Source organism: Anomaloglossus baeobatrachus, chromosome 5 (genome assembly GCF_048569485.1).
Source record: "Anomaloglossus baeobatrachus isolate aAnoBae1 chromosome 5, aAnoBae1.hap1, whole genome shotgun sequence".
Taxonomy (NCBI): Eukaryota; Metazoa; Chordata; class Amphibia; order Anura; family Aromobatidae; genus Anomaloglossus; species Anomaloglossus baeobatrachus.
Genome location: NC_134357.1, coordinates 304,058,884 through 304,083,602, shown reverse-complemented (window position 1 = coordinate 304,083,602; position 24,719 = coordinate 304,058,884). Strand labels below are relative to the sequence as shown.

Here is a 24,719-nt window from a genome sequence, read left to right as displayed (position 1 = left end):
TCTGCATAGGTTATTACTGGCCAGTGCTATCTGCAGGAGAGAGAAGTGCTGATTGCACGGTCTCCTCAGCGTCCTGACTCCCCGTGTATCTGCAGCAGTGAGAAGCCGCACACGGGGAATCAGAGAACAGCTGCAGACAAACGCAGGCTCCAGGACTGGGGGGGTCGGCTCTGGGGGAGGGGGGATCGCTCTGCTGCAGGGAGGGGTCGCTCTGCTGCAGGGGGTGATTCATACCTCAGCAGCAGTCACAGGAGTAGGTGCGCGGTCGGCTCTGTAATGAATAGAAGGGAGAAACAGCGAGGCGGGGCTACAGTGGGTGGGTGGAGCCCGGGATAAACAGCCTCACGGGCGGGACCCGGGATCAAAGGCTCAGAAGAGGGACTGTCCCGCTGTATCCGGGACGGTTGGGAGGTATGTGAATACATTGAGGGATGCTGACAGATCGTGACACCACACCCAATGAAGTGGAGCATGGCTGTCCGCACTTCTTGCTCATTCTGCCATCTAAGTGCACAATGCCACAAATCTTGTAATATGCTAGTAATGGTCCCTGATCTTCTGCCAAAGAATTCATAACAATAAGATATTTACAAGAAGGGGTGAGTTGGGATTTTATTGGCTTACTTTATAGGTAGGAAACCAAAGCTCTATTTCCACATGCCTGCCTTCCTAAAGGAAAGCTGTCACCAGATTTGTCCACTATAATCTGTGACCACCACCAGTAAGCCCTTACATAGAGTATTCTAGAATACTGTATATAAGAGCCCAGGCTGATCTGTAGAACATAAAAAAAACGATTTTATCATACTCACCTACGGGGTGGTCCGGTCTGATGGGTGTTGCTGGTCTCAGATAGGCACCTCCTATCTTCTTGTGATCATCGTCCTCCTTCCCTGCTCCGTGTGGATGATACATCTTACGTCATCCACACAGAGTTCTCCATTATGCTCCTGCGCATGCACACTTCTCTCTGCCCTGCTGAGGGCAGATCAAAGTATTGTAGTGCAGCGTTCTTTGACTTTCCCCCGCACCTGTGCATTACAGTACTTTGCTCAGCAGGGCATATCAAAGTGCGCATGCGCCTTGAGCGCAGTGGAGAACTCTGTGTGGATGATATAGGATGCGTCATCCACAGGGATCAGGGAAGGAGGACACGATTGCAAGAAGATAGGAGGTGCCGAACTCAGACCAGTAACGCCCATCAGACCTGTCTGCCCCACAGGTGAGTACAATAAACGATGTTTTTTATGGTATACAGATCGGCCTTGACATATATAGAGGGTTCTAGAATACTGTATATGGCCTAAAACACACTTCCGCATAAAAAATGTCCGTGTGACACGGTCCGTTTTTCGGGTCCGTGTTCCGTTTTTTTGGGGCGTTTCTCAGGTACGTATGGCATCCGTGTGATGGCGTATGCGAGCCGTGTGTACGTGTAAAATGTCCGTGTTTGTGTGTAAAATGCCCGTGCATGTGTACGTGGAATGTCCGTGTGGAATGTCCGTTTGTGTGTTGCTCAATGTCGTTGATACATGTCGGCTGACAGCAGACAGAGATGCGCGATGAGAATGAACTCGGGTGAACTTCACCCGACTTCATTTTCATGCCGCGGCTCTGTCTGTGTGCCGCGTACTGATTAGCGGTCACCTGTGAAGGATTCACCAGTGACCGCTAATCTCCCGAGTGACTGAAGTGAGCAGCCCTCTCTCATACTTACCGCTCCCCGATCACCAGCGCGGCGAGGAACAGCTGTGCAGAGAATACGCGGCAACAATTACTTTGAATATGCCGGCCGCTCATTAATCAATCTCGTATTCCTTGCTTTCCCCACCCACAGACGCCTGTGATTGGTTGCAGTCAGACACGCCCCCCACGCTGAGTGACAGGTGTCTCACTGCACCCAATCACAGCAGCCGGTGGGCGTGTCCATACTGTGCAGTAAAATAAATAAATAACTAATTAAAAAAAAACGGCGTGCGGTCCCCCCCAATTTTAATACCAGCCAGATAAAGCCATACGGCTGAAGGCTGGTATTCTCAGGATGGGGAGCCCCACGTTATGGGGAGCCCCCCAGCCTAGCAATATCAGTCAGCAGCCGCCCAGAATTGCCGCATACATTATATGCGACAGTTCTGGGACTGTACCCGGCTCTTCCCGATTTGCCCTGGTGCATTGGCATTCGGGGTAATAAGGAGTTATTGGCAGCCCATAGCTGCCAATAAGTCCTAGATTAATCATGTCAGGCGTCTCCCCGAGATACCTTCCATGATTAATCTGTAAATTACAGTAAATAAACACACACACCCGAACAATCCTTTATTAGAAAAAAACCCACTAACAAATTGCCTTGTTCACCAATTTTATAAGCCTGAAAAAGCCCTCCATGTCCGGCTTTATCCAGGATGGTCCAGCATCGCTTCCAGCTCTGCTGCATGAAGGTGACCGGAGCTGCAGAAGACAACGCCGCTCCTGTCAGTTCCACGCAGCTAATAAAGGGAATAGCGCGATCAGCTGAGCTGTCACTGAGGTTACTCGCGGCGAACGCTGAATACAGCTGATCGCGCTATTCCCTTCATTAGCTGCGTGGAGCTGACAGGAGCGGCGGTGTCTTCTGCAGCTCCAGTCACCTTCATGCAGCACAGCTGGATGCGACGCTGGACCATCCTGGATAACGCTGGACATGGAGGGCTTTTCCGGGCTTATAAAATTGGTGAACAAGGCAATTTGTTAGTTTTTTTTTCTAATAAAGGATTGTTCGGGTGTGTGTGTTTATTTACTGTAATTTACAGATTAATCATGGAAGGTATCTCGGGGAGACGCCTGACATGATTAATCTAGGACTTATTGGCAGCTATGGGCTGCCAAAAACTCCTTATTACCCCGAATGCCAATGCACCAGGGCAAATCGGGAAGAGCCGGGTACAGTCCCAGAACTGTCGCATATAATGTATGCGGCAATTCTGGGCGGCTGCTGACTGATATTGTTAGGCTGGGGGGCTCCCCATAACGTGGGGCTCCCCATCCTGAGAATACCAGCCTTCAGCCATATGGCTTTATCTGGCTGGTATTAAAATTGGGGGGGACCGCACGCCGTTTTTTTTAATTATTTATTTATTTATTTTACTGCACAGTATAGACACGCCCACCGGCTGCTGTGATTGGGTACAGTGAGACACCTGTCACTCAGCGTGGGGGGCATGTCTGACTGCAACCAATCACAGGCGTCTGTTGGTGGGGAAAGCAGGGAATACGAGATTGATTAATGAGCGGCCGGCATATTCAAAATAATTGTTGCCGCGTATTCTCTATACAGCTGTTCCTCGCCGCGCTGTTGATCGGGGAGCGGTATGAGCTGGGGGAAGAAAAAAACCGAGCGCCAATGTAAGTATGACTGAGAACAGCAGAAAAAAAGGTAAGTATACTGAATTTAATTTAAAAAAAAAATAAAAATAAGATCGCTAGTGTAAAAACGCACACGCACGAAATGTGCTGAACACGGACATACTCCGTGTGCGGTCCGTGCAGGCACGGACCCATAGACTTTAGCAAGTCTGTGCCTGCGTGCTGCCGGCCAAAAACGGACATGTCGTCCGTGCAGAAAAGCGCACACACGTACTTATCACACGGACACACGTTCCGTGTGATTTTACGTGTGTGTGCCATCTACCATTGAATAATATGGGTCTCCGTGTGTACGTGTCTCCGGTACGTGCAAATACGTACCGCACACGTACAAAAAAAATGGATGTGTGTTGCGGGTCTATAAGAGCTTACAGATGGTGGACTCAGTTTATAGGGGACAAATTTGGTGACAGGCTCCCTTTAACCTTGAAAAATCTTTTACTTTTTCTCTCTTAAATTACTGTGGCTCCGCCAGTGCCATTTTCTCTACCCTTCATATTACAGCTCAGTTAACACCCCCTTGTACTAGCACAGATATCTGCTGGAGATTTTCACGCACAGGTTCCTTATATTTTATGTAAAACACTTGCAAACTTGAAGTACGCTTTGGGCACGATTCATTATTGCATTTGTGCCATTTTTCAACTAGTTCTTGGTATCTTTAGCCTATTTTTTTTATTTGTGCCGTATTCTTGTTTATGTCTTTTTTTAATGTGTTCGCTTTTTTTCTCCTTGCCAATGTGGCTGTTCCCCCCCCCCCCAATGTTTGCAGCCAATTGATCACTTACTAATTATTAAAAAGTAGGTAAATTTTGGCTCACATTTACTGCAGAGAATCAATTATAAGCTTCATGGAAATTAAGTATTAAAAATATTTACCTGCAGGTTTAAGGACAAAAATATCTGTACAAAATCCTTCATTTTTTTGCCATGTTCACACTCAGATTGCAGTAGATCACTGCTGGTCCCAGTAGTCTGCTGTCCTGTTATGAGTGGGCCATGTCCTGATATCACATCTTAGGGACCTGGGATCAGTAAGTTTTTAGTGTTAAATCGATTGCGGGCCTTCTGTAGAGCTCACTTGACTGTTGTCTTGCATATGTACTTTTCCTTCTATGCTGAAGGGGGGAAGGATCCTTTCTCTGCTGGCTGAGAATTCTCTTAGCCTTCATTTTAGCTGCAGCTTGTGATTATCTCTCCCTTCTGTTATATCTACCTGCCCCTGGATTCACTCCATGACGAATATAGAATTTCTATTCTGACCATGGTGGAAGAGCTTGTTTCAGAAGCAGAAGTGTTTTTTCCTTTAGCAAGAGCGCAACTTCCAACTGGAGAGGATCTTGGAACCCTGTCATATTTGCTGCCTTGCTTATATTGCCTTTGTGTTTCTTTGCTCTCCTGCCCCTTCAGTCCCTTGAGGGTAAGGGGAGACATTTAGGGGAGTCGTATCCAGGAGCATAGCAAGGTACGAGACTCAGACATCTCCACCATCAGGGGTAATCCTGAGGACAAGGATTAGTCTAGGGACCCCTAGTTTAAAGTACAGCTCAGGCACACACTGTTCCTGCTACCATAACTGGAATGAAGCACCCTGTGGGAAGCCTTTTAACTAAAAATAATTCTCACAGCAGACTTCATGTTTATATTGGCTCTCAACTTTGGAGAACCTGGCAGAAGGTGTTCAAATTCTATGCAGCATCATCAGAGGAAAAATTAAGCATTACACAGTGTTCATTCAAATCCTTTGTGTAATTCAGGACAAGACAGGACTTCCAGAGTGAGAAACACTCAATGTAATCACTGTACACTCTGATCAAGAGATCAGGAACCTGAACAGAATCCTCCACCTTATCCATTTAGAATTCCCATAAGAGTATGGAAATTGGCAAACTGGTCAACCCATTTAATATAATAGAGGATTGATAAAGCTGTATATATTGTGACCTGTATAAACAAAGGCAAATAACAGGTATAAAAAAAATGAATGAGCTAATATACTTGTGTGACGCCCCTGGACTATCAGGTCGTCACAGGGTACTGCACAAACTGCCCTTCCGTGCAGTATTCCAAGTCCCTCATGGTTCTGGGTCCCTATATTACGGTGTTGCCTCCAACAGCAAATCTAATCCTAGATACACACTACACCACACCTATCAGGCACACCAGTGGACGTCTTGAGAGGAATAGAGTCGCCCACCTAGGGGGTCAGGGAGGAGAGGTGAGGAGTGTAGTCAGTGAGTTAGTAGTTGGTCAGTGAGAGGAGGTTGGGAGTGATGGCTCCCAAGAGAAGCTGTCTAGGTTGCAGACGGTGGTCTGGACCTAGAGGAGTCGGACCCCCGGTCGCAGGGGATTGCGGCTAGGTACCTGGACCTGTCAAGGAGGACGGTTAGCAGCCTGGCACCGAAGGCACAGCGGGGTACACGGACCCTAGGTCAGGGAGAAGCTTTAGGCAACCCGGCAATTAACCTGAGGATAACGGAGCCTTTATGATCTGTTCCCACCCGCTCCAGAATCGGGGCACTAGCGCAACGAGGGGGATAGGGCCTTCCAAACAAGCGGTCAAAGAAAATCCCAAGCGTGAGCACTTAGCCACAGTGGGGAGTGGGGCCCGGCAAGTTTCAGACTACTGGGCCACTACGTTGAAGTTAAACTTAGTGCCAGGAGGCAGGTCACGGATCACCAGGCAACACTGTAGGGGACGGGACCCGGACGAGCTCTCCTCAAGCGGCAGCGATACCCTGAGATTTGGTTTACCCGGTTGTCAGCGTCTGCTTATTCACTGTCAAAATAAAATCAATAGCGCAATCTAAGGAGCACCCGAGATGCTTTGTTAAAATTGTGTAGTTAGAAGCTGCTCACCTGGTTTTGTTGTGCGCCCTCGCACAACCCCGGTGATAAGCGTGTAGTTCCTCTGGAATTGAGGGGCTGTGGTAACTGATGTTACCCGATCCTTTTTGGCTGGATGGAGCCGGAGGTTTACCGCTGATAGCTCCTGGTTCACCGACTCCTTTGATCCTGAAGCTTCAGGTCGGCTCTCCGTCCTCCCGCTGGATTATTCAAGGTGAACTGATAGATTCTGTGATCCTCAGCAGCTCTTTGCCGGATTCCCCTTCGGGAGTATACAATGTGGATAATAGTGATGAAAACTGGTCTTTGAGCGCTAGTGATGGATCAGAATCTGGATGTTCTTTTGAAGATAAGGCTTTATTGTTAAAAGGATAAAGCTCTTGTTATCACTTCACAACGCGTTTCAGCAAGATCCCCTTGCTTTCCTCAGCTGAGGAAAGCAAGGGGATCTTGCTGAAACAGGTTGTGAAGTGATAACAAGAGCTTTATCCTTTTAACAATAAAACCTTATCTTCAAAAGAACATCCAGATTCTGATCCATCACTAGCGCTCAAAGACCGGTTTTCATCACTATTATCCAGCGTCTGCTTATTGACTGAGTGAGTACCTGAGTGATCCCTGCACCCTACGGCATCCCACCGAGTCCTGGGGCCTTCCCCTACACGTGGAGGGCAACAACACCTTGCTGTCCCTCTCCATCACCCCGGGTACTCCCATCGGCAGCGGCGGTATCCCTTCATTACCGTACACCACTGGTGGCGTCACGAACTACACCTCCCCTGTAAATAACTCCCCCCTTTACGTTTAGAAGTGGCCCCAATCCCCGGGTCCGGAGACCCTCGAGCCACAAGTCATCACACGGATCCGAGAGGTTCGATCCACTGCAGTTGCTTGTTTAGTGCCAACATATTTACAGACATAATCTCTTACACCACTGGGGCTCACAATCTAAATTCCCTATCAGTATGTCTTTGGTGTGTGAGAGGAAACAGAAGGAAACCCACACAAACACCTGGAGAACATACAAACTCCATGCAGATTTGTACGAGTTTTGGGTTGGAAGTCATATCCAGTTGTAAAGAGACGTTATGAGTTTACAGTGCCTTGAAAAAGTATTCATATCCCGTGGTCTTTCCTAAATTTTTTCACATAACACCCACAAACATAAATGTATTTTAATGGCATTGTATGTGATATACCATTACAAAGTTGCAAGCATGTGTGAAGTGTAAAGGAAATGATAAATGGTATTCTAAATATTTTAAAAATATGAATCTGAAAAGTGTGATGTGCATTTGTACTCACCTCTCCCTGAGTTAATACTTTTAGGACCAACTTTCACTGCAATTTCACTGCAAAGTCTTTGGGATAGGTCTGTACAAGCTTTGCACATCTAGAAGCTGAAATTTTTGCCCATCTTCTTGGCAAAAAAACTCCAGCTGAGTGAGATTGTATAGATAGCGTCTGTGAACAGAAATTTTCAGGTCTTGCCACAGATTCTCAATCAGATTTAGGTCTGGACTTTGACTGGGCCATTCAAGCACATGGATATGCTTTGATCAAACCATTCCATTGTAGCTCTGTCAGTAGGTTTAGGGTCGTTGTCCTGCTGGAAGATGAACCTACAACCCAGTCTCAAGTATTTTGCAGCATTAAGGCCCTGTGCGCACGCTGCGGATTTACCACGGATTTTGCAGCGGAATTGCAGCGGACTTGCTGCAGAAAATGTGTCTACCATTGCTGTAGTCACTCCCCAGCAAATCCTATGGCTTTGAAAAAATGCTGTGTGCACACTGCGTTTTTTTTATACCCGCGGATTTACCCGCGGATTTTCCGCTGCAGAATTAATGAGCATGTCACTTCTGTTCCGCATGTATCTGCCGTTTTTGCCATAGATAATGGTAAAAACCACGGGGACCAATTTGCGGAAAATCCACGGTAAATTAGTGGTAAATCCGCGGCAAAACCGTGGCAAATCGCAGCAAAAAGGCGGGTGCGGTTTTTACCGTGAGTGCGGTATTCTTTCAGAGGGTCCGTTTTTTCTTAAGAAAAAGGCACTTTCTAGTGTGCACATAGCCTTAACAAGTTTTCCTCTAGGATTACCCTCTATTTAGCTCCATCAATCTTCCTATCTATTCTGACCAGCTTCAATGTCTCTTCAACGCTTCTGCTTTATTCCTATTTCTTTCTTTTTCTTTTCTTTTTTTTTCTAATTACCCGGGTGGCTGGATCTGGATAGTTACACAGAGCTCCCTGAGAACTCCGGGCCTGGGGTCAGAGCACGGATATTAGGTATCCCACACGGATCCTGAATTTTACAGTTGCCTATCAGTGGTGGTCAGTCACCAAGCAGTAACTAAATATATAGTGTTAAAGGGGTTGCCTGAGACTTTAACTTGATAACCTATCTTTAGGATAGGTCATTATTGTTAAAGTCCCAGACCTCTTTAATATCCCAAGAACCAATGAAAATTTTAACAACCAGTAAATTGCTAGTATTTTCCAGCACTATTCAATAATACCCATTTATGAAGATGGGAAAAATGCTTTAATTGATTGACAAAGATACAACAGAGCAATTATATCATGTTTTTTTATATATAAAAAATGTCTGAATGCTCCAGCAAGTCCAAATGACCCATACGTTAGTAAAGATCACATGGATGAGACCCCCGTGGTCATGTACTTATATAAAATCTTGGGAAACCTCTTTATCCAACATAAATTCATTAACATTCACGGAAATGTTTCATTGTGATTCTTCTCTAATCATCTGTATTTATCCATTTTGCCTTAGACTATTCTGGTAGGAGACAGCTCTGTGGGAAAGACCTCATTACTTGTGCAGTTTGACCAAGGAAAATTTATCCCAGGATCTTTTACATCTACAGTGGGCATAGGATTCACGGTAAGAGAAGCAAATGTGGCACTGAATGCTCTGATTTTCAGTTTTGAACATTGTATTGTTACAAAATTTGCTGACGGTTGAAGTAATCCAATTGTTTAAAAGGGGTTATTTGTCTGTTCCAAGTCAAGAGTAATTTCCTGAAAATGGTAAAAGAGCAATATACTTCCCTCTAAATTCAGGACTGATACAGTGCTCGTAGGGTCCTCTGCCAACTTCATGATGTAACTATGGCAGAATATTCTTGGCTACAAAAGGCATGTTGCTTGTAATATTGTCATTGATATGGCAATCAATTGTGCAAGATATTTTTTTCACCTTTAGCAGCTATTCAATTTGGTGTTTAAGGACTTAGAAAACCCCTTAATCCCTATTTTTTGGAAAACCTTTATGAGCTGCATTCATTCCTTTGGTTGTCCACTACTTTTACATTGATGGCCTAGCCTAAAGGCCCCGTTACACGCAACGACATCGCTAATGAGATGTCGTTGGGGGTCACGGAATTCGTGACGCACATCTTGCCTCGTTAGCAACGTTGCTGCGTGTGACACGTACAAGCGACTGCTAACGATGCAAAATACTCACCAAATCGTTGATTGTTGACACGTCGCCATTTCCCAAATGTCGTTCCTTGTTCTGGACGCAGGTTGTTCGTCGTTCCTGAGGCAGCACACATCACTACATGTGACACCCCAGAAATGACGAACAACACCGTACCTGCGTCCTCCGGCAATGAGGTAGACGTGACTTCCATGTGGCTGCTCTACGCCCCTCTGCTACTAATGGACGCCTGCCGTGTGACGTCACTGTGACGCCGCACAAACCGCCCCCTTAGAAAAGAGGCTGTTCGCCGGCCACAGCGACGTTGCTAGGAAGGTAAGTATGTGTGACGGGTACTAGCAATATTGTGCGCCACAGGCAGCGATTTGCCCGTGACGCACAAACGACGGGGGCGGGTGCTTTCACGAGCGACATCGCTAGCGATGTCGCTGCGTGTAAAGGCCCCTTTAGGATAGGTCATCAATGTCTGATCAGCAGGGGTCCGACACCCCACACCTCCACAGATCAGCCGTTCTTGGTGACGGTGGCAGCAGCAAGTGGCCAGAAATGCTCAGTTCTGGAGCTGCCCTATCAACTGATCCGCTTCACATTCAAATCAATAGGAGGCGGAGGTGCAGTACCCAGCCACGGCCGCTATCAGATGACGGGTCAACTCCAGAACTGAGCATTTCTGGATGTCTGCTACCGCCAGCGCCTGCACCTAGAACAGCTAATCAGTGGGGGTGTCGGGTGTCGGACCCCGGCTGATCGCACATTGATGACCTATCCTAAAGGGCACTTTGCACGCTGCGACATCGCAGACCGATGCTGCGATGCCGAGCGCGTTAGTGCCCGCCCCTGTCGCAACTGCGATATCCTTGTGATAGCTGCCATAGCGAACATTATCGCTACGGCAGCTTCACATGGACTCACCTGTCCTGCGACCGTCGCTCTGGCCGGCGACCCGCCTCCTTATTAAGGGGGCGGGTCGTGCAGCGTCACTGCGACGTCACACGGCAGGTGGCCAATAGGAGCGGAGGGGCGGAGATGAGCGGGATGTAAACATCCCGCCCACCTCCTTCCTTCCGCATATCCTATGGAAGCCGCAGTGACGCCGGTAGGAGATGTTCCTCGCTCCTGCGGCTTCACACACAGCGATGTGTGCTGCCGCAGGAGCGAGGAACAACATCGGACCGTCGCGTCAGCGTAATCATGGATTACGCCGACGCTGCACCGATGATACGATTACGACGCTTTTGCGCTCGTTAATCGTATCATCGAGCCTTTACACACTAGGACGTCGCATGCGATGCCGGAAGTACGTCATTTGCAATTTGACCCCACCGACATCGCACCTGCGATGTCGTAGTGTGCAAAGCCCGCCTAAGGCTAGGCCATCAATGTAAAATTAGTGGATAAACTCTTTAACTCCATTTATGAGCACAAGTGATTTGGGTAAAAAGGCAGTGAAGTCGTGGGAAATCCAATTTCCCCGCTGCTGCTGTCCTGGCATTTTAATACATGTGCCAATTATAGCAGCCTCTTTTTTGTGACTAGAGGAACTAATGTGATGTACTTCCCTGATTATGAAGAATTTCACACTGCAGCCCTGGAGTGCATAAATTATAGAAAAGTCTACTTTGGGTATCTGCCTACTGTGCCCATGTGTGTTTCTTTTTACTTCCTAGATGACATATAGGAAGCTGCCAGTGTATTGTAATAGAAATTGTATTTTATCTTGAAACCCACACTTACCTGCACCATGGCCTTCATTAGGAGCCTTTTTTTGATATATTCTATTTAGCCATTTCTAATACACAGTATATATATAAAAGTAGTCTTTTACCCCTAAAATAGAAATTAAAGTACTTATTCCATTAAATAAGGGATGTAGCCTCTAAAAAAATCATATCTGCCTTGAAGATGTCAGTGTTGAAACTGAGAACAAGTTTAATTTAATCTGCAAATGAGGGCGCTTTGGTGGCCCTGTAAAGGAGTGGAGAAGCTGTCGACATCCACCTTGAAGATCTGATAGTGATATAATAAACATTGTCATGTGCCTGTACATAATCCGGAGTCCCCTGCACTTCCAGTCATGCGCACTGTGTTGAGGAGAGCCATAAGATGAAATACTTAATTAACCTCTTGACAAGGCATTGTGGGAAATATGTCGATTTGCCTTACATAATTCAGGTTTCAGATCATATACATGACACAGATATAAAGGTGGCTGCCATTGCCTGTTTCTCCACACCTTGCCTGGAATGCAAGGAATGTCCAGGTGTAAGAAGATACCATATAAGAGAAGACCAAACCAAAGATCAGATGACATTACAGACCAGACCATCCAGCATGGATCCACCAGATGGGAGGGACGTCATCACCATCGCCATGGATCCATCCAATGATGTCATAGACCCGCCTACAATGACGCCTACCAATCAGCTCATGGACTAATACATTGTTCGACCCACTGACCAATGAACACATCCAGACATGCCCCTTTGCAAGGTTATATCAGAGCAAGCTCAGTTGTAATAAAGCAGAGCATGGGCTGACTTCTGTCGAGGAAAGATGAATATCCGACTGTGTCTGATCTCATTTTTCAAGCATGCACTCGACCCACACCAATTAGACCAGGCAGTAGGCAACAAGTGATCTCTGGTTAAGAGTTCACCTTAACATGTACCTCACTGAAGCCGGGAAGCTTACACCTGGCATCAATTTAGTGCGCATAATCGGAAATCCCGGGGTCTCCGGATCATGTGCAGTACGCATCCAATCTCCTCCGGCTGCCATCAAAAGTGGGGTATGTGCGCGTCACTGCGCATTCATTAGCATGTTAGTACGCCCACAGGGGTGTGCTAAGATGCCATGTGGCCCAACCAGCCAAGGGTAGTAACACCCTTGCGACTAGTCCCTGCGCTCATTAGCATATAATAAATTATCTTTAGAAATACTTTTTCTAAAAATCTTTTTATCTATGCTACTAGATAAAGCAACAGTTAGGCAGGGATTAGCAATATACAGCCAGAACTGCTCTTGGTTCTGGGTGCATATTGGACCTGACAGGTTCCCTTTAAGTTCCTTCTGGATTGTGCAAAAGATGTATTCTTTAAGTCTTTAAGTGTTGTGCCTCCTATCTGATGTATATACTTCTCATTGGTTGTTCAGTAAAGAAAAGTTTATTTTAGGATTCTGATCTCCCTCACTCGCCTTGCCATGTCAAGTGGCAGCATGCGGCCTGCAGCGGCGTATCGCTAAGGTAAAACCACACCCCCCCTTTTCTATAGCGTGGCAGAGTATGGATGGGGCCTTTGGTGAGACCAATGTCTCAGTGCACCAGCACACAACCTGTATTTACATTCTGAGAACTTCCCCTTTTACCACCGTGTTTTTCCAAAAATAAGACACTGTCTTATACTTTTTTTTGCCCCCAAAAAAGCGCTAGGGCTTATTTTTGGAGGAGGTCTTATTCGTAGAGAAACATGGTTGGGGGTAAGTTTACCCCTCACCAATAAAGCAGACCCCCCCTTCCCAGGAGACTCATACTTACTAGACCCTGGATGGCTGAATGACTCCGAAGTCCTACCTGTGATCTCCGGTAGCCGCTGCCACCAAGTATGCTGCACGCTGCCTCCTGCTGCTGGACAGACACACACATGTACTCATAACACAGACGCTCATACACACATCAGATATCACACACACACACACACACACACTCAATCCATCCAGCGGTACAGAGTGCGTCCGTTAGGTTATACCTGTCAGGAGCCCATACATTCTAGCATCTACCCCGACTGCAGGGATGGGAGGAAGTCACGTGTCCCGGGTCCTTGCGCTCCACCGCACGCTTTCTCAGGATTTGTAACGCTGGATGTGGCGAGTGTGTGTGAGTGATCTGAAGGGTGACTGTGTGTGTGATGTGATGTGTGAATGTGTGTGTCATGTCATGTGTGCGGGTGTACGATCGCTACAGGTCCTGCCGCTCATAGTCTGGTCAGTGTGATTGCGGGGTGTCCGCTTTCTATAATGAAGTGTCCTGCAGTATCTTTAACTTTTTTAGCTGTATGGACACTTCATTATTGAACCGAGACTAGGGCTTATTTTCGGGGGAGGGCTTATATTTAAGCCTTGCTCCGAAAATGCTCAAAATCCCTGCTAAGGCTTATTTTTGGGGAGGCCTTATTTTAGGATAAACACGGAAATTGACAGCACTTGCTTGTCCAGAGGAAACACTGGCTGATCTCACTGTGTAGCCTTGCTCATGTGTACCAACACTGCAGAAGCCTAGTGGTGCAGATCATCTCCATCCTCTTCTCCAATCTGAAGTGGATCATTCGATACACTTCTAAGTGTATCATTGTAGTGAGTGGTGGCTGCAGACAGGAGCCAGGGATGAGAATGCACTCATACTCCCAAAGTATGCAAGCCACCAGGCTCATCTCATGCCAGTATCCACACAAGCAGAGCCTCTGATAGGATTCAGGCAGTGCTTCCTCTGGACAAGGGTAAGTAAATGCAGAGAAAAGTGTGGGCTAAATACTAATGCATGTCACAATTTTTAGATTTATATTTTTACAATATTTAGAAAACCATGCATCATTTCCTTTATACTTCACAAATACTTCTTAGGGTATGTGCACACGTTGCTTTTTTTTCCGCGCGGAAAAAAACGCACCCTCTGGCAGAGGGGAGAATTGTAAACAATGCTTTTTGAGAAACAACGCATCGAAAACGCATGCGTTTTTCATGCGTTTTTCATGCATTTTTCATGCGTTTTTTTAGGTGCTGTGAGGTAGCACGGTCGGCTGCGCAGCAGAAGACACGGGATCCAGGCATCAAGGTTCACAGCACACGGTTTTAATGTCCAAAACAAAAGTCCATAACACAATACAAGTGCCTCTCCAGCAGAAAACTCAGGGAGTTCTGTTCACTTCCCCACACCCGGCACACCTGCCCTTGTTCCTGATTCTATTTAACCCTTCCTTCAGTCTGTAGGGAAACAGCATTAACCTTATAGTGGGTTCACTTTCTATCATGGAGTGAGCACAACCTGGGTGAGACATACCGGCCGTCATAGATAACCCCGGTCACAGTCTCACATACCCCCCCCCTCAGTTCAAGCGCGCGGGGTTGAACTCCAGCCATCAAACACGGCCCGCGGGACAAGGCATCGGCGTTGCCCTGCAACCTACCGGCCCGGTGTTCAACCGTAAACCGGAAGTTCTGCAGAGAAAGGAACCACCGGGTAACCCGGGCATTCCGTTCCTTGGCGGACCTCATCCAGACCAGTGGAGAGTGATCCGTCACCAAGCGAAACTGCCGTCCCAGCAGGTAATAGCGTAGGGACTCCAAGGCCCACTTGATCGCCAGGCACTCCTTCTCCACTACGCTATAATTCCGCTCGGGAGGGGTGAGCTTCCTACTTAAGAAGGTGACGGGGTGTTCCTCCCCCTGAACTACCTGAGACAGCACTGCCCCCAGGCCGACCTCAGAGGCGTCAGTCTGTACTATGAACTCCTTCCGGAAATCAGGGTTGACAAGAACGGGCTGTCCGCACAGGACCCCCTTCAGGGCCCGGAAGGAGTCCTCGGCCTGCGGAGTCCAGCGCACCATGACGGACTTCTTGCCTTTGAGAAGGTCCGTCAAGGGGGCTGATAGTCCCGCAAAATCCTTTACAAACCTCCTGTAGTACCCCACGATACCCAGGAAGGCCCTAACCTGCTTCGTGGTCAGGGGTCTAGGCCACTTCTGGATCGCCTCAACCTTGTTAATTTGGGGCTTAATCACTCCTTGGCCTATCACGTAGCCCAAGTAGCGGGCTTCCGTGAGTCCCAATGCACATTTCTTGGGATTGGCTGTCAGTCCGGCTGTTCGAAGCGCGTCCACCACCGCTTGTACCTGTTCCAAGTGGGTCTGCCACTCGGAGCTGTAAATAATGATGTCATCAAGGTACGCTGATGCATACGCCTGGTGGGGTTCCAGCACTAAGTCCATCAACCTCTGGAACGTGGCTGGAGCGCCATGTAACCCAAAAGGCAAGACAACATAGTGGAAGAGACCCTCCGGCGTAACAAAAGCGGTTTTCTCCTTGGCGGACTCCGTCAGTGGCACCTGCCAGTACCCCTTGGTCAGGTCGAGCGTGGTAAAATACCGCGCCTGTCCCAGCCTATCAATCAGCTCATCCACTCTGGGCATGGGGTAGAGATCGAACTTGGATATTTCGTTCAATCTCCTAAAGTCATTGCAGAACCTTAAGGAGCCATCGGGTTTTGGTATTAGGACGATCGGACTAGCCCATTCACTCCGGGATTTTTCGATGACCCCCAGGCGTAACATTGTCTTTACTTCCTCCGATATGGCTTGTCTTCGAGCCTCCGGTACCCGGTATGACTTCAGGCGTACCTTCAGGTGGGGCTCGGTGACAATATCATGTCGTATCAGACTGGTCCTACCGGGCAGCTCGGAGAAGACATCGGGGTTCTGCTGAACCAACCGTCTGGCCTCTCGCCTCTGAGTCTTGGTGAGGGCTTCTCCAATCCTTACTTCCGGTTCGTCCTCTCCGGAGGTCGCTGGAGCCGGAGGTGAAGGACCCGAAGGGGAGGGAGATGGGGAAAAAACAGCCATCAGGCTTTCCCGTTCCTGCCAGGGTTTTAATAGGTTGACATGGTATATTTGTTCAGGTTTCCGCCTACCGGGCTGCAATACTTTATAGTTAACCACCCCGACTCTTTCCTTTATCTCGTAGGGGCCTTGCCACTGAGCCAGGAATTTACTCTCCGCCGTGGGGATTAATACCAACACCCGATCCCCGGGTTTAAAGGTCCGCACGGTGGCTTGTCTATTGTAGCGGCCGCTTTGCGCGGCCTGAGCCTCCTGTAAATGCTCCTTCACAATTGGCATGACCGCGCTTATGCGGTTCTGCATACCCAAAATGTGTTCAATCACACTTTTATGGGGGGTGGGCTCTTGCTCCCATGTTTCCTTTGCCAGGTCCAACAATCCCCGGGGATGTCGCCCGTATAACAACTCAAAAGGCGAAAACCCCGTGGATGCCTGTGGCACCTCACGGATGGCAAACATCAAATAGGGAAGCATCATATCCCAGTCTTTCCCGTCTTTTGAAATCACCCTTTTTAGCATGGTTTTCAGGGTTTTATTGAAACGCTCCACTAAACCGTCCGTTTGAGGATGGTACACAGACGTACGCAACTGCTTGATCTGGAGTAGCCGGCATAGCTCTTTGGTCACTTTAGACATGAATGGGGTCCCCTGATCCGTAAGGATCTCCTTGGGCAACCCCACCCGGCAGAACACAGCAAACAACTCCCGAGCTATAAGCTTTGCTGCAGTATGTCTGAGAGGTATCGCCTCGGGATACCGGGTGGCATAGTCAACGATCACTAGGATGTGTTGGTGCCCTCGAGCGGACTTTACGAGGGGCCCCACCAGATCCATCCCTATCCGTTCAAAAGGGACTTCTATAATGGGTAACGGTACCAACGGACTGCGAAAATGGGTCAGGGGTGCGGTAAGCTGACACTCCGGGCAGGTTTCGCAGAACCGTTTTACCTCCCCAAAGACTCCGGGCCAATAGAACCTTTGCAATATTCGCTCCTGCGTTTTCTTGACCCCCAGGTGGCCACTCATCAGGTGTTTATGAGCCAAGTCGAGGACCCGCCGACGATGCGGCTGGGGCACCACCAACTGCTCTACCCCCACGCCCCGTATTTCATCTACCCGGTAGAGTAAATCCTGCTTAAGAGCGAAATGGGGGTACCTTACCTGGGCACCGGGCAGCTGTGCCACCCCGTCAATTACTGTCACCTGACTCCGGGCATGTATTAATGTAGGGTCCTGGAGTTGGGCAGTCCCAAACGTATCCGGGGACGCCTCCAACTCCGGGATGGGTTCGACCGTCTCAGCCTCTCCTGCCAATACCTCTAGGGGCGACCTATCGGGTTCACACTCTGTCCCTATCATGGGGACCCCTACGGCAGGTGTCCCGGATTCAGGATTGTAGGGCTCAGGTCCCGGACTGACCAATATCTGAGGAGACTTAGGGGGTCCCTTCCATAAAGTCCAAAAATAGGGCAGATCCCTTCCTAGGATCACGTCATAAGGAAGAGTGTTAAGAAGTCCCACCTCATGTTGCACCTGACCGCAAGGTGCTGTGATGGTGACAATCCCCGTGGGATAGTCTCGGCGGTCCCCATGTATGCAAACCACCCCCACGGTACGTCCTGTGGCCTTTACTTTAGCCCTCAAGGTGGATCGCACAAGGGTCACTAAGCTTCCGGAATCCAACAATCCTGTAACCGGACATCCATTCACCTGTATTTGGCACAAGTGGGGCTCCGTCTCTGGGGAGACCAGGTCAGCGGTACACACCACCTGAGCATACATTGAACCCCGCCGGGTAACCCCACAATCCATGGGCTCCGTGGTGAGTGGACACTGGGCTTCCATATGTCCCACCCGCTGGCACCGCCAACATCTAATGGGGACGGAAACCCCCTTGACGGGTTGTCGTTTAGGGTACAGAACCTTCCGGACCTCAGGATTGGCGGCCGCGGCCTCAGGCGGGACGGTAGGGGACTCCTGCACCGTTGTCGGCGGTGGGTCCTTGGCCCTAGGCTTGGAGGGGCCGGACCGACGGGCGGTACGCAAAGTCTCAGTGTCCCGTATCAAGTCCTGCGTAGCCACATGCCGCTCTACCAGGGACACTAACTGGTCCAGGGTACTCGGGTCACCCTGTCCTACCCACCGTTGAACGGTGACGGGTAAAGTGCGCACAAAACGATCCACTACTACCCTTTCCACCATCTGCGCCGGGCTCAGAGTGTCAGGCTGCAACCATTTTTTTACAAGATGCAACAAGTCATAGGCCTGGGAGCGTACGGGTTTGGCTTCCTCATAGAACCACTGATTTACCCGCTGAGCCCGTACATAGGTATTCACCCCCAACCGTGCCAGTATTTCGGCTTTTAGGGTCACATAGTCAATGGCGTCCTCGGTACCGAGGTCCAGGTACGCTTTTTGGGGTTCCCCCGTCAGATAGGGTGACAATACCTCAGCCCACTGGGGGGTCGGCAGCTTTTCCCGCTCGGCCACCCGCTCAAACACCGCCAGGAACGCTTCCACATCGTCCCCCGGGGTCATCTTTTGCAACGCTTGTCTCACCGCTTTCCGGACGCTGCCGTCATCACCCGGTCCCGGGGTTGTTGCTGCCGGTCCGGCACGGATCGACTTGGCCAGGAGAACCATCTGTTCTTGGTGCCTTTTTTCCTGCAATTGCAAGGCTTGCTGCTGACGTGCATTGGCCTGCTCCATCTGTTCTTGGTGCCTTTTGTCCTGCGCTTGCAAGGATTGCTGCTGACGTGCATTGGCCTGATCCATCTGTTCTTGGAATTTTTTTTCCTGCACTTGCAAGGATTGGAGCAGGTGTGCATTGGTCTGTTGTTGATGTGCATTAGCCTGTTGTTGCTGTGCATTAGCCTGAGCCAAATGCTTTAGTATGTCCTCCATGGCGTCGCCTGGTTTGGGCTGTAGTATAGCCGCTCGAATCCAGGACATGCGCTGCTGGGTCACCAGGGATGGATGCTACACCTCACCGGCTGTGATGCCCGCATTCTCCACCATATGTGAGGTAGCACGGTCGGCTGCGCAGCAGAAGACACGGGATCCAGGCATCAAGGTTCACAGCACACGGTTTTAATGTCCAAAACAAAAGTCCATAACACAATACAAGTGCCTCTCCAGCAGAAAACTCAGGGAGTTCTGTTCACTTCCCCACACCCGGCACACCTGCCCTTGTTCCTGATTCTATTTAACCCTTCCTTCAGTCTGTAGGGAAACAGCATTAACCCTATAGTGGGTTCACTTTCTATCATGGAGTGAGCACAACCTGGGTGAGACATACCGGCCGTCATAGATAACCCCGGTCACAGTCTCACAGTGCGTTTTTTAAGACTTGTCAGTGTTAATAAAGTTGGTTGAACACAGACCTTTGGGAAAAAAACCTGTGATGTCATTTCCTTCTCCACATTCTGTTTGGATAAATGGGAGGGCTTGGAATGGAAGGAGCACCATTTGAATTTTGGAAAAGTTGAAATAAACTTCGCGCACCAAGCCCCTTAGGTACCTATACGTCAGAAAACCCCCACAAGTGACCCCATTTTGGAATCTGCACCCATCAAGGATTTTATTCAGGAGTATATTAAGCATTTTGAATCCACAGCTACTTCACCCAAAATGTTGCTGTAGCAACAATATTCTCACTTTTAGGCTCGTTTCACACGTCAGTGAAAAACACTGACGTTTTTCACTGGCGTGTAAAACACGCACATGTCCCTCCGTGTGCCGTGAATCACGGCACACATGGGTTGTCTAAGTGCAATCCGGGCTCCGTTCTCCGTGGCCCGTGATTGCACTTAGAGATTAACTCACCTGCACCCGCTCCCGCTCTCCATGGTGCTGATCGCTCCCTCGGTGCAGCATCCGGCCAGCGCTGACCCCCGCAGCAGCTGCTTCCGGGTCAGCTGTGTCGTGCATCATGAATATGCGCGACAATAATGAGCCGGCTCAGAAGCAGCAAGCTGCACGGGCTGCAGAGGACATCGCTGGACGCCGGGTGAGTTAAAATGATTTTTATTTTAAAAGCACGTTTTTTTCTGGCACGTGTTTCACGGATCACACCACTGCGTGGTCCGTGGAACATCAGTGATGCCAGAAAAAAATGGACATGTCTCCGTGCGGCAATCACGCACACGCGGGTACGCCGCATGGAGACACGTGCAGTGAAAAATCACTGATGTGTGAGCAGACCCATTCATTATAATGGGTCTGCGTATGTCAGTGATCCTGGTACGTTTAAAAAAAAGCACAAACGTACCAGAATCACTGACGGGTGAAAGGGGCCTAAGGCTATGTGGCCATGATCCAGCGACACGGCGTCTAGTACACAGTGTCAGCCTTCCTGCAGCTGCCCATGCCCACGATTTGGGTTCAGGCTGCTGTGGAGCTCTATGCTACCTGCAGAGAACACTCTCGTCTCCGCAGCATAAATTGACATGCTGAGGCTCGGGAAGCCACGCTACCGGTCAGTTTATGCTGCGGAGAAAAGAAGCACAGTGGGCATGGGATCTCCAAAAATCCTTCCACTGTGCTTCTACTGCACAGCGCAGCGTTATGGATGCAGGGAAAACACTCAGCGCCCATAACGCTGCAAACCCTGATTGTGGACACACAGCCTAAAAAGCGTCAATGGATGAAGGGATGTCAAATATATAGAACGTCCCACCCCCGCCTGCATATCCTAAGCTGGCACCTTTAGTACCTTTCATGTGGCACTAAAGGGTGCCTAGCTTAGTATTTATCCAATAAAAAAAAAAAATAAAAAAAATGAAAAAAATAGCGTGGGGTCCCCCCTATTTTTGATAGCCAGTCAGGGTAAAGCAGACAGCTGTAGCCTGCAAACCACAGCTGGCAGCTTCATCTTGGCTGGTGATCAATTTGGAGGGCTCCCCAGGCTTTTTTTTTTTATTTATAAATAAAGAATAAAAAAAAAAATAACGTGGGGTCCCCCCAAATTAGATCACCAGCCAAGGTGAAGCTGACAGCTGGGGTCTGGTATTCTCAGGGTGGGAAGAGCCATGGTTATTGGACTCTTCCCAGCCTAAAAATAGCAGTCCGCAGCCGCCCCAGAAGTGGTGCATCCATTAGATGCGCCAATCCTGGCGCTTCGCCCCAACTCATCCCGCGCCCTGGTGCGTTGGCAAACGGGGTAATAAATGGGGTTGATACCAGATGTGTAATGTCACCTGGCATCAAGCCCAGCAATTAGTGATGTCACGGCGTCTATTAGATACCCGACATAACTAATTGACAGTAAACAAAAGCAAAAAAAAGACAAAACATTTTTTATTAGAAAAAACACTCCCCAAATCATTCCCTTGTTCTCCAATTTAATCAAAAAATTTGAAAAAAATGGGTCCGCAGAAATCCATATGGACGTCCCACGTCACCTCTGGACCTTCTAGAATATGGGGGCACGCTCAGGGAACGTATCCCCCATTTTCTAGGAGGGCAGACCCTCCATTTGAGGAGAGTGGGTGCCAAAAATCTGCACCCACTCTCCCCGGGTCACAGCTGCAGAGTGCGAGCAGCCAGCAGAGCTCACACTGAACACAGTGCTGGCTGTCAGCTGCTCTGCTCATGTGACCGGCCGGCGTCTGCTGTGAAGGAGGAGGAGGAGGCCGCGGGGGATCAGCGCTGCGACCGGACACGTAAGTGGGAATACCGGGGGAATAGGGGGTGACCGGGCAGGGCCTGGGGGGCATTTTTCTGTCGCATGTGTTATTGCACATGCGACAGAAATCATAGGAGCAGGGCGGCCGGTGCGCTACTGTGCGCGCGGCCATGTTGGATTTTCGGGAGGGGGGGGGGGGTCGGGGCGGGCACTTTGGTGACACCGGGGGCTTTCCTGGACTTTGCCAGGAAGTGAGGTTAACAGGAAGCCTCTTGACCTCACTTCCAGGTAAATGCCTGCGTTCTGGCGTGCCGACAAAGGCCGCGGACCACAACAAAAAAGCAGCTCCATGCGGTGTAGCTGCATTCTGACCCCACATCATTGATTCAATGGGGGAGAGAACGCAGCCACACCGCACAAAAGAAGTGACATGCTGCTTTTCTTTCCGCACCGATTTTTGGCATCCAAAACGCTGCGTTTAGAAACGCAGCATGTGCACTGATTTTTCAGCTTTCCCATACACTTTGCTGGGAAAGCTGAACGCATGCAATTTGCCACTGAAACGCTGCGGTTCTAAACGCAGCGTTTCCGCGGTAAAAAACGCAACGTGTGCACACAGCCTTACTTAGTGTTGGTATATCTCATAAAATCTCAATAAAATATATTTAAGCTTGTAGGTGTAAAGTTTAAAAAATTCACGGGGTATGAATACTTTTTCAGGGCAAAGGAATGGGAATATACCCAGCTGACACTTTATTCCTACATTTTCAGGAAGAATAAGAGAGGAACAGCACAATTCAGAGATTAAAAAAAATATGGCCATACAAGTAGTTACTTAAATAGACATGACAAAAAAGCAGACAGGTTCTCTTTAAATTTGTGGGTAAAGCATAGATCTGCTTTTTACAGTTTTTACATTTGTTATCTCCATCTTTGTGGTCACATTAGCTACACAGCTGTTATACAGATGATATGTAAACCAAAAACGGCTAAGATGGGTATCACTCAGCCAGGCCATGCTGGAAGAATAACAACTGTCCAGAGATCTATGACAGAGATGATATGAAGTTCAGTTTTTAAAGGAATTTTATCTATTCAGCCATGTTCACACACAGTTCCTTTTTTCAGTTCCAAAATCAAATCCTACTTAAAAACAAGGTGTTGTCCAAAAAAAATCTATTTCAATAACTGAAAAAATATAATGTATTAATGTTTTAATGTTTTGTTTAAATATTATTATTTGTTTTTAACTTAGCAAAATATATAAAAAAAAATAATAAAAAATGTGATATTTTGCACTCTTAAACACTAGAGCAGCTGCTGAAATCCTGCTGTAGAGCTACTGTAGAACTAGCTCACATTACCACTGCAGTAAAAGTGGGTGGAATCTGCTCTCCTGTGTGTGATGTCACACCTCCCTGACCCGTTCTGGGTTTTTCCAAAAGGATAAGGGAAGATGAAGTTTAGGATCATAATGCAAAGCCATTTTGTTGGTGACCGCAAAGTGATCCTAATGTGTAAAGTGTCCCAAGGACAGCTGCATGGTGCTGGAATTTTAGACCACTCTTCTTTTGTAAACATCTCCAGGTCTCTCATATTGGAAGGAGCCTTCTCTTAACAGCAATTAGGATTTCTCCACAGGTGTTCCATGGGATTTAGATCCGGACTCATTGCTGGCCACTTTAGAACTCTCCAGCACTTTGTTTCCATCCATTTCTATGTGCTTTTTGAAGTATATTTGGGGTCATTGTGCTGCTGGAAGACCTATGACCTAAGGACGCAAACCCAGCTTTCTGACACTGGGCACTACATTGCACACAAAATCCTTTGGCAATTTTTAGATTTCATGATGTTTTATAGACAGCCAAGGCACACAGTGCCAGAGGTAGCAAAATAACCCAAAAACATTTCAACCTCCATCATATTTCACTTGTTATTTTTTTGTAGCCTCATTCCGTTTTTAGTAAACAGTAGAATGATGTACTTTACCAAAAAGCTCTATCTTGGGCTAATCTGCCCACAAAATGCTTTCCCAGAAGGATTTTGGTTTACTCTCATACATTTTGGCAAATTGCAGTCTAGCTTTTTTATACCTCCAGGATCTCCTACCATAGCAGTTAATTTCATTGAAATGTTGATGGATAGTTTGTGTTGCCACTGATGCACCCTGAGCCTGCAGGATAGCTTGAACGTCTTTGGAACTTGATTGGGATAACTTATCCATGGTCTGGACTATCCTGTGTTGCAACCTTTCATTAAGTTTTCTCTACCATCCACATCAAGAGAGATTAGCTACAGTGCCATGGGTTGTAAACTTCTTGATTATGTTGCGTACTGTGGACAAATGAATATCAAGTTTTCTGCAGATGGACTTGTAACCTTGAGCTTGTTGATATTTTGAAACTATTTTGGTTCTCATGTCCTCAGACAAGTCTCTCTCTGTTCTCCGTGTTTAGTTTGGCACATACAGACACACAATGCACAGATTGAGTCAACTACTCCCCTTTTTATCTGGTTTCAGGTGTGATTTTTTTATATTGCCCGCACCTGTAACTTGCCACAGGTGAGTTTCAACGAGCATCACATGCTTGAAACAAAGTTGTTCACTCACAATTTTGGATAGGTTCAAACAATTTTGTTTGGTCCATTTCTGAGGTTTTCTGTGAAATTATGTTCAATTTGCCGTCCTTCACTTTTTTTTTAATTTTCTTTTAATATGCACAAAAGAAATAAACATGTATATGACAAAATATGTGCAATTGCAATAAT

General features: G+C 48.0%; 1 protein-coding gene across 1 annotated transcript in view; it reads left to right on the top strand.

Annotated features, from left to right (window-relative positions):
• RAB37 (RAB37, member RAS oncogene family) overlaps window positions 1-24,719 on the top strand; it is a 161,180-nt gene that overhangs the window by 24,105 nt on the left and 112,356 nt on the right. Inside the window, exon 4 of the mRNA XM_075351739.1 lies at window positions 9,047-9,157. Within this exon, the coding sequence (XP_075207854.1) occupies window positions 9,047-9,157 (111 nt within the window). The remainder of the gene's footprint in view (window positions 1-9,046; window positions 9,158-24,719) is intronic.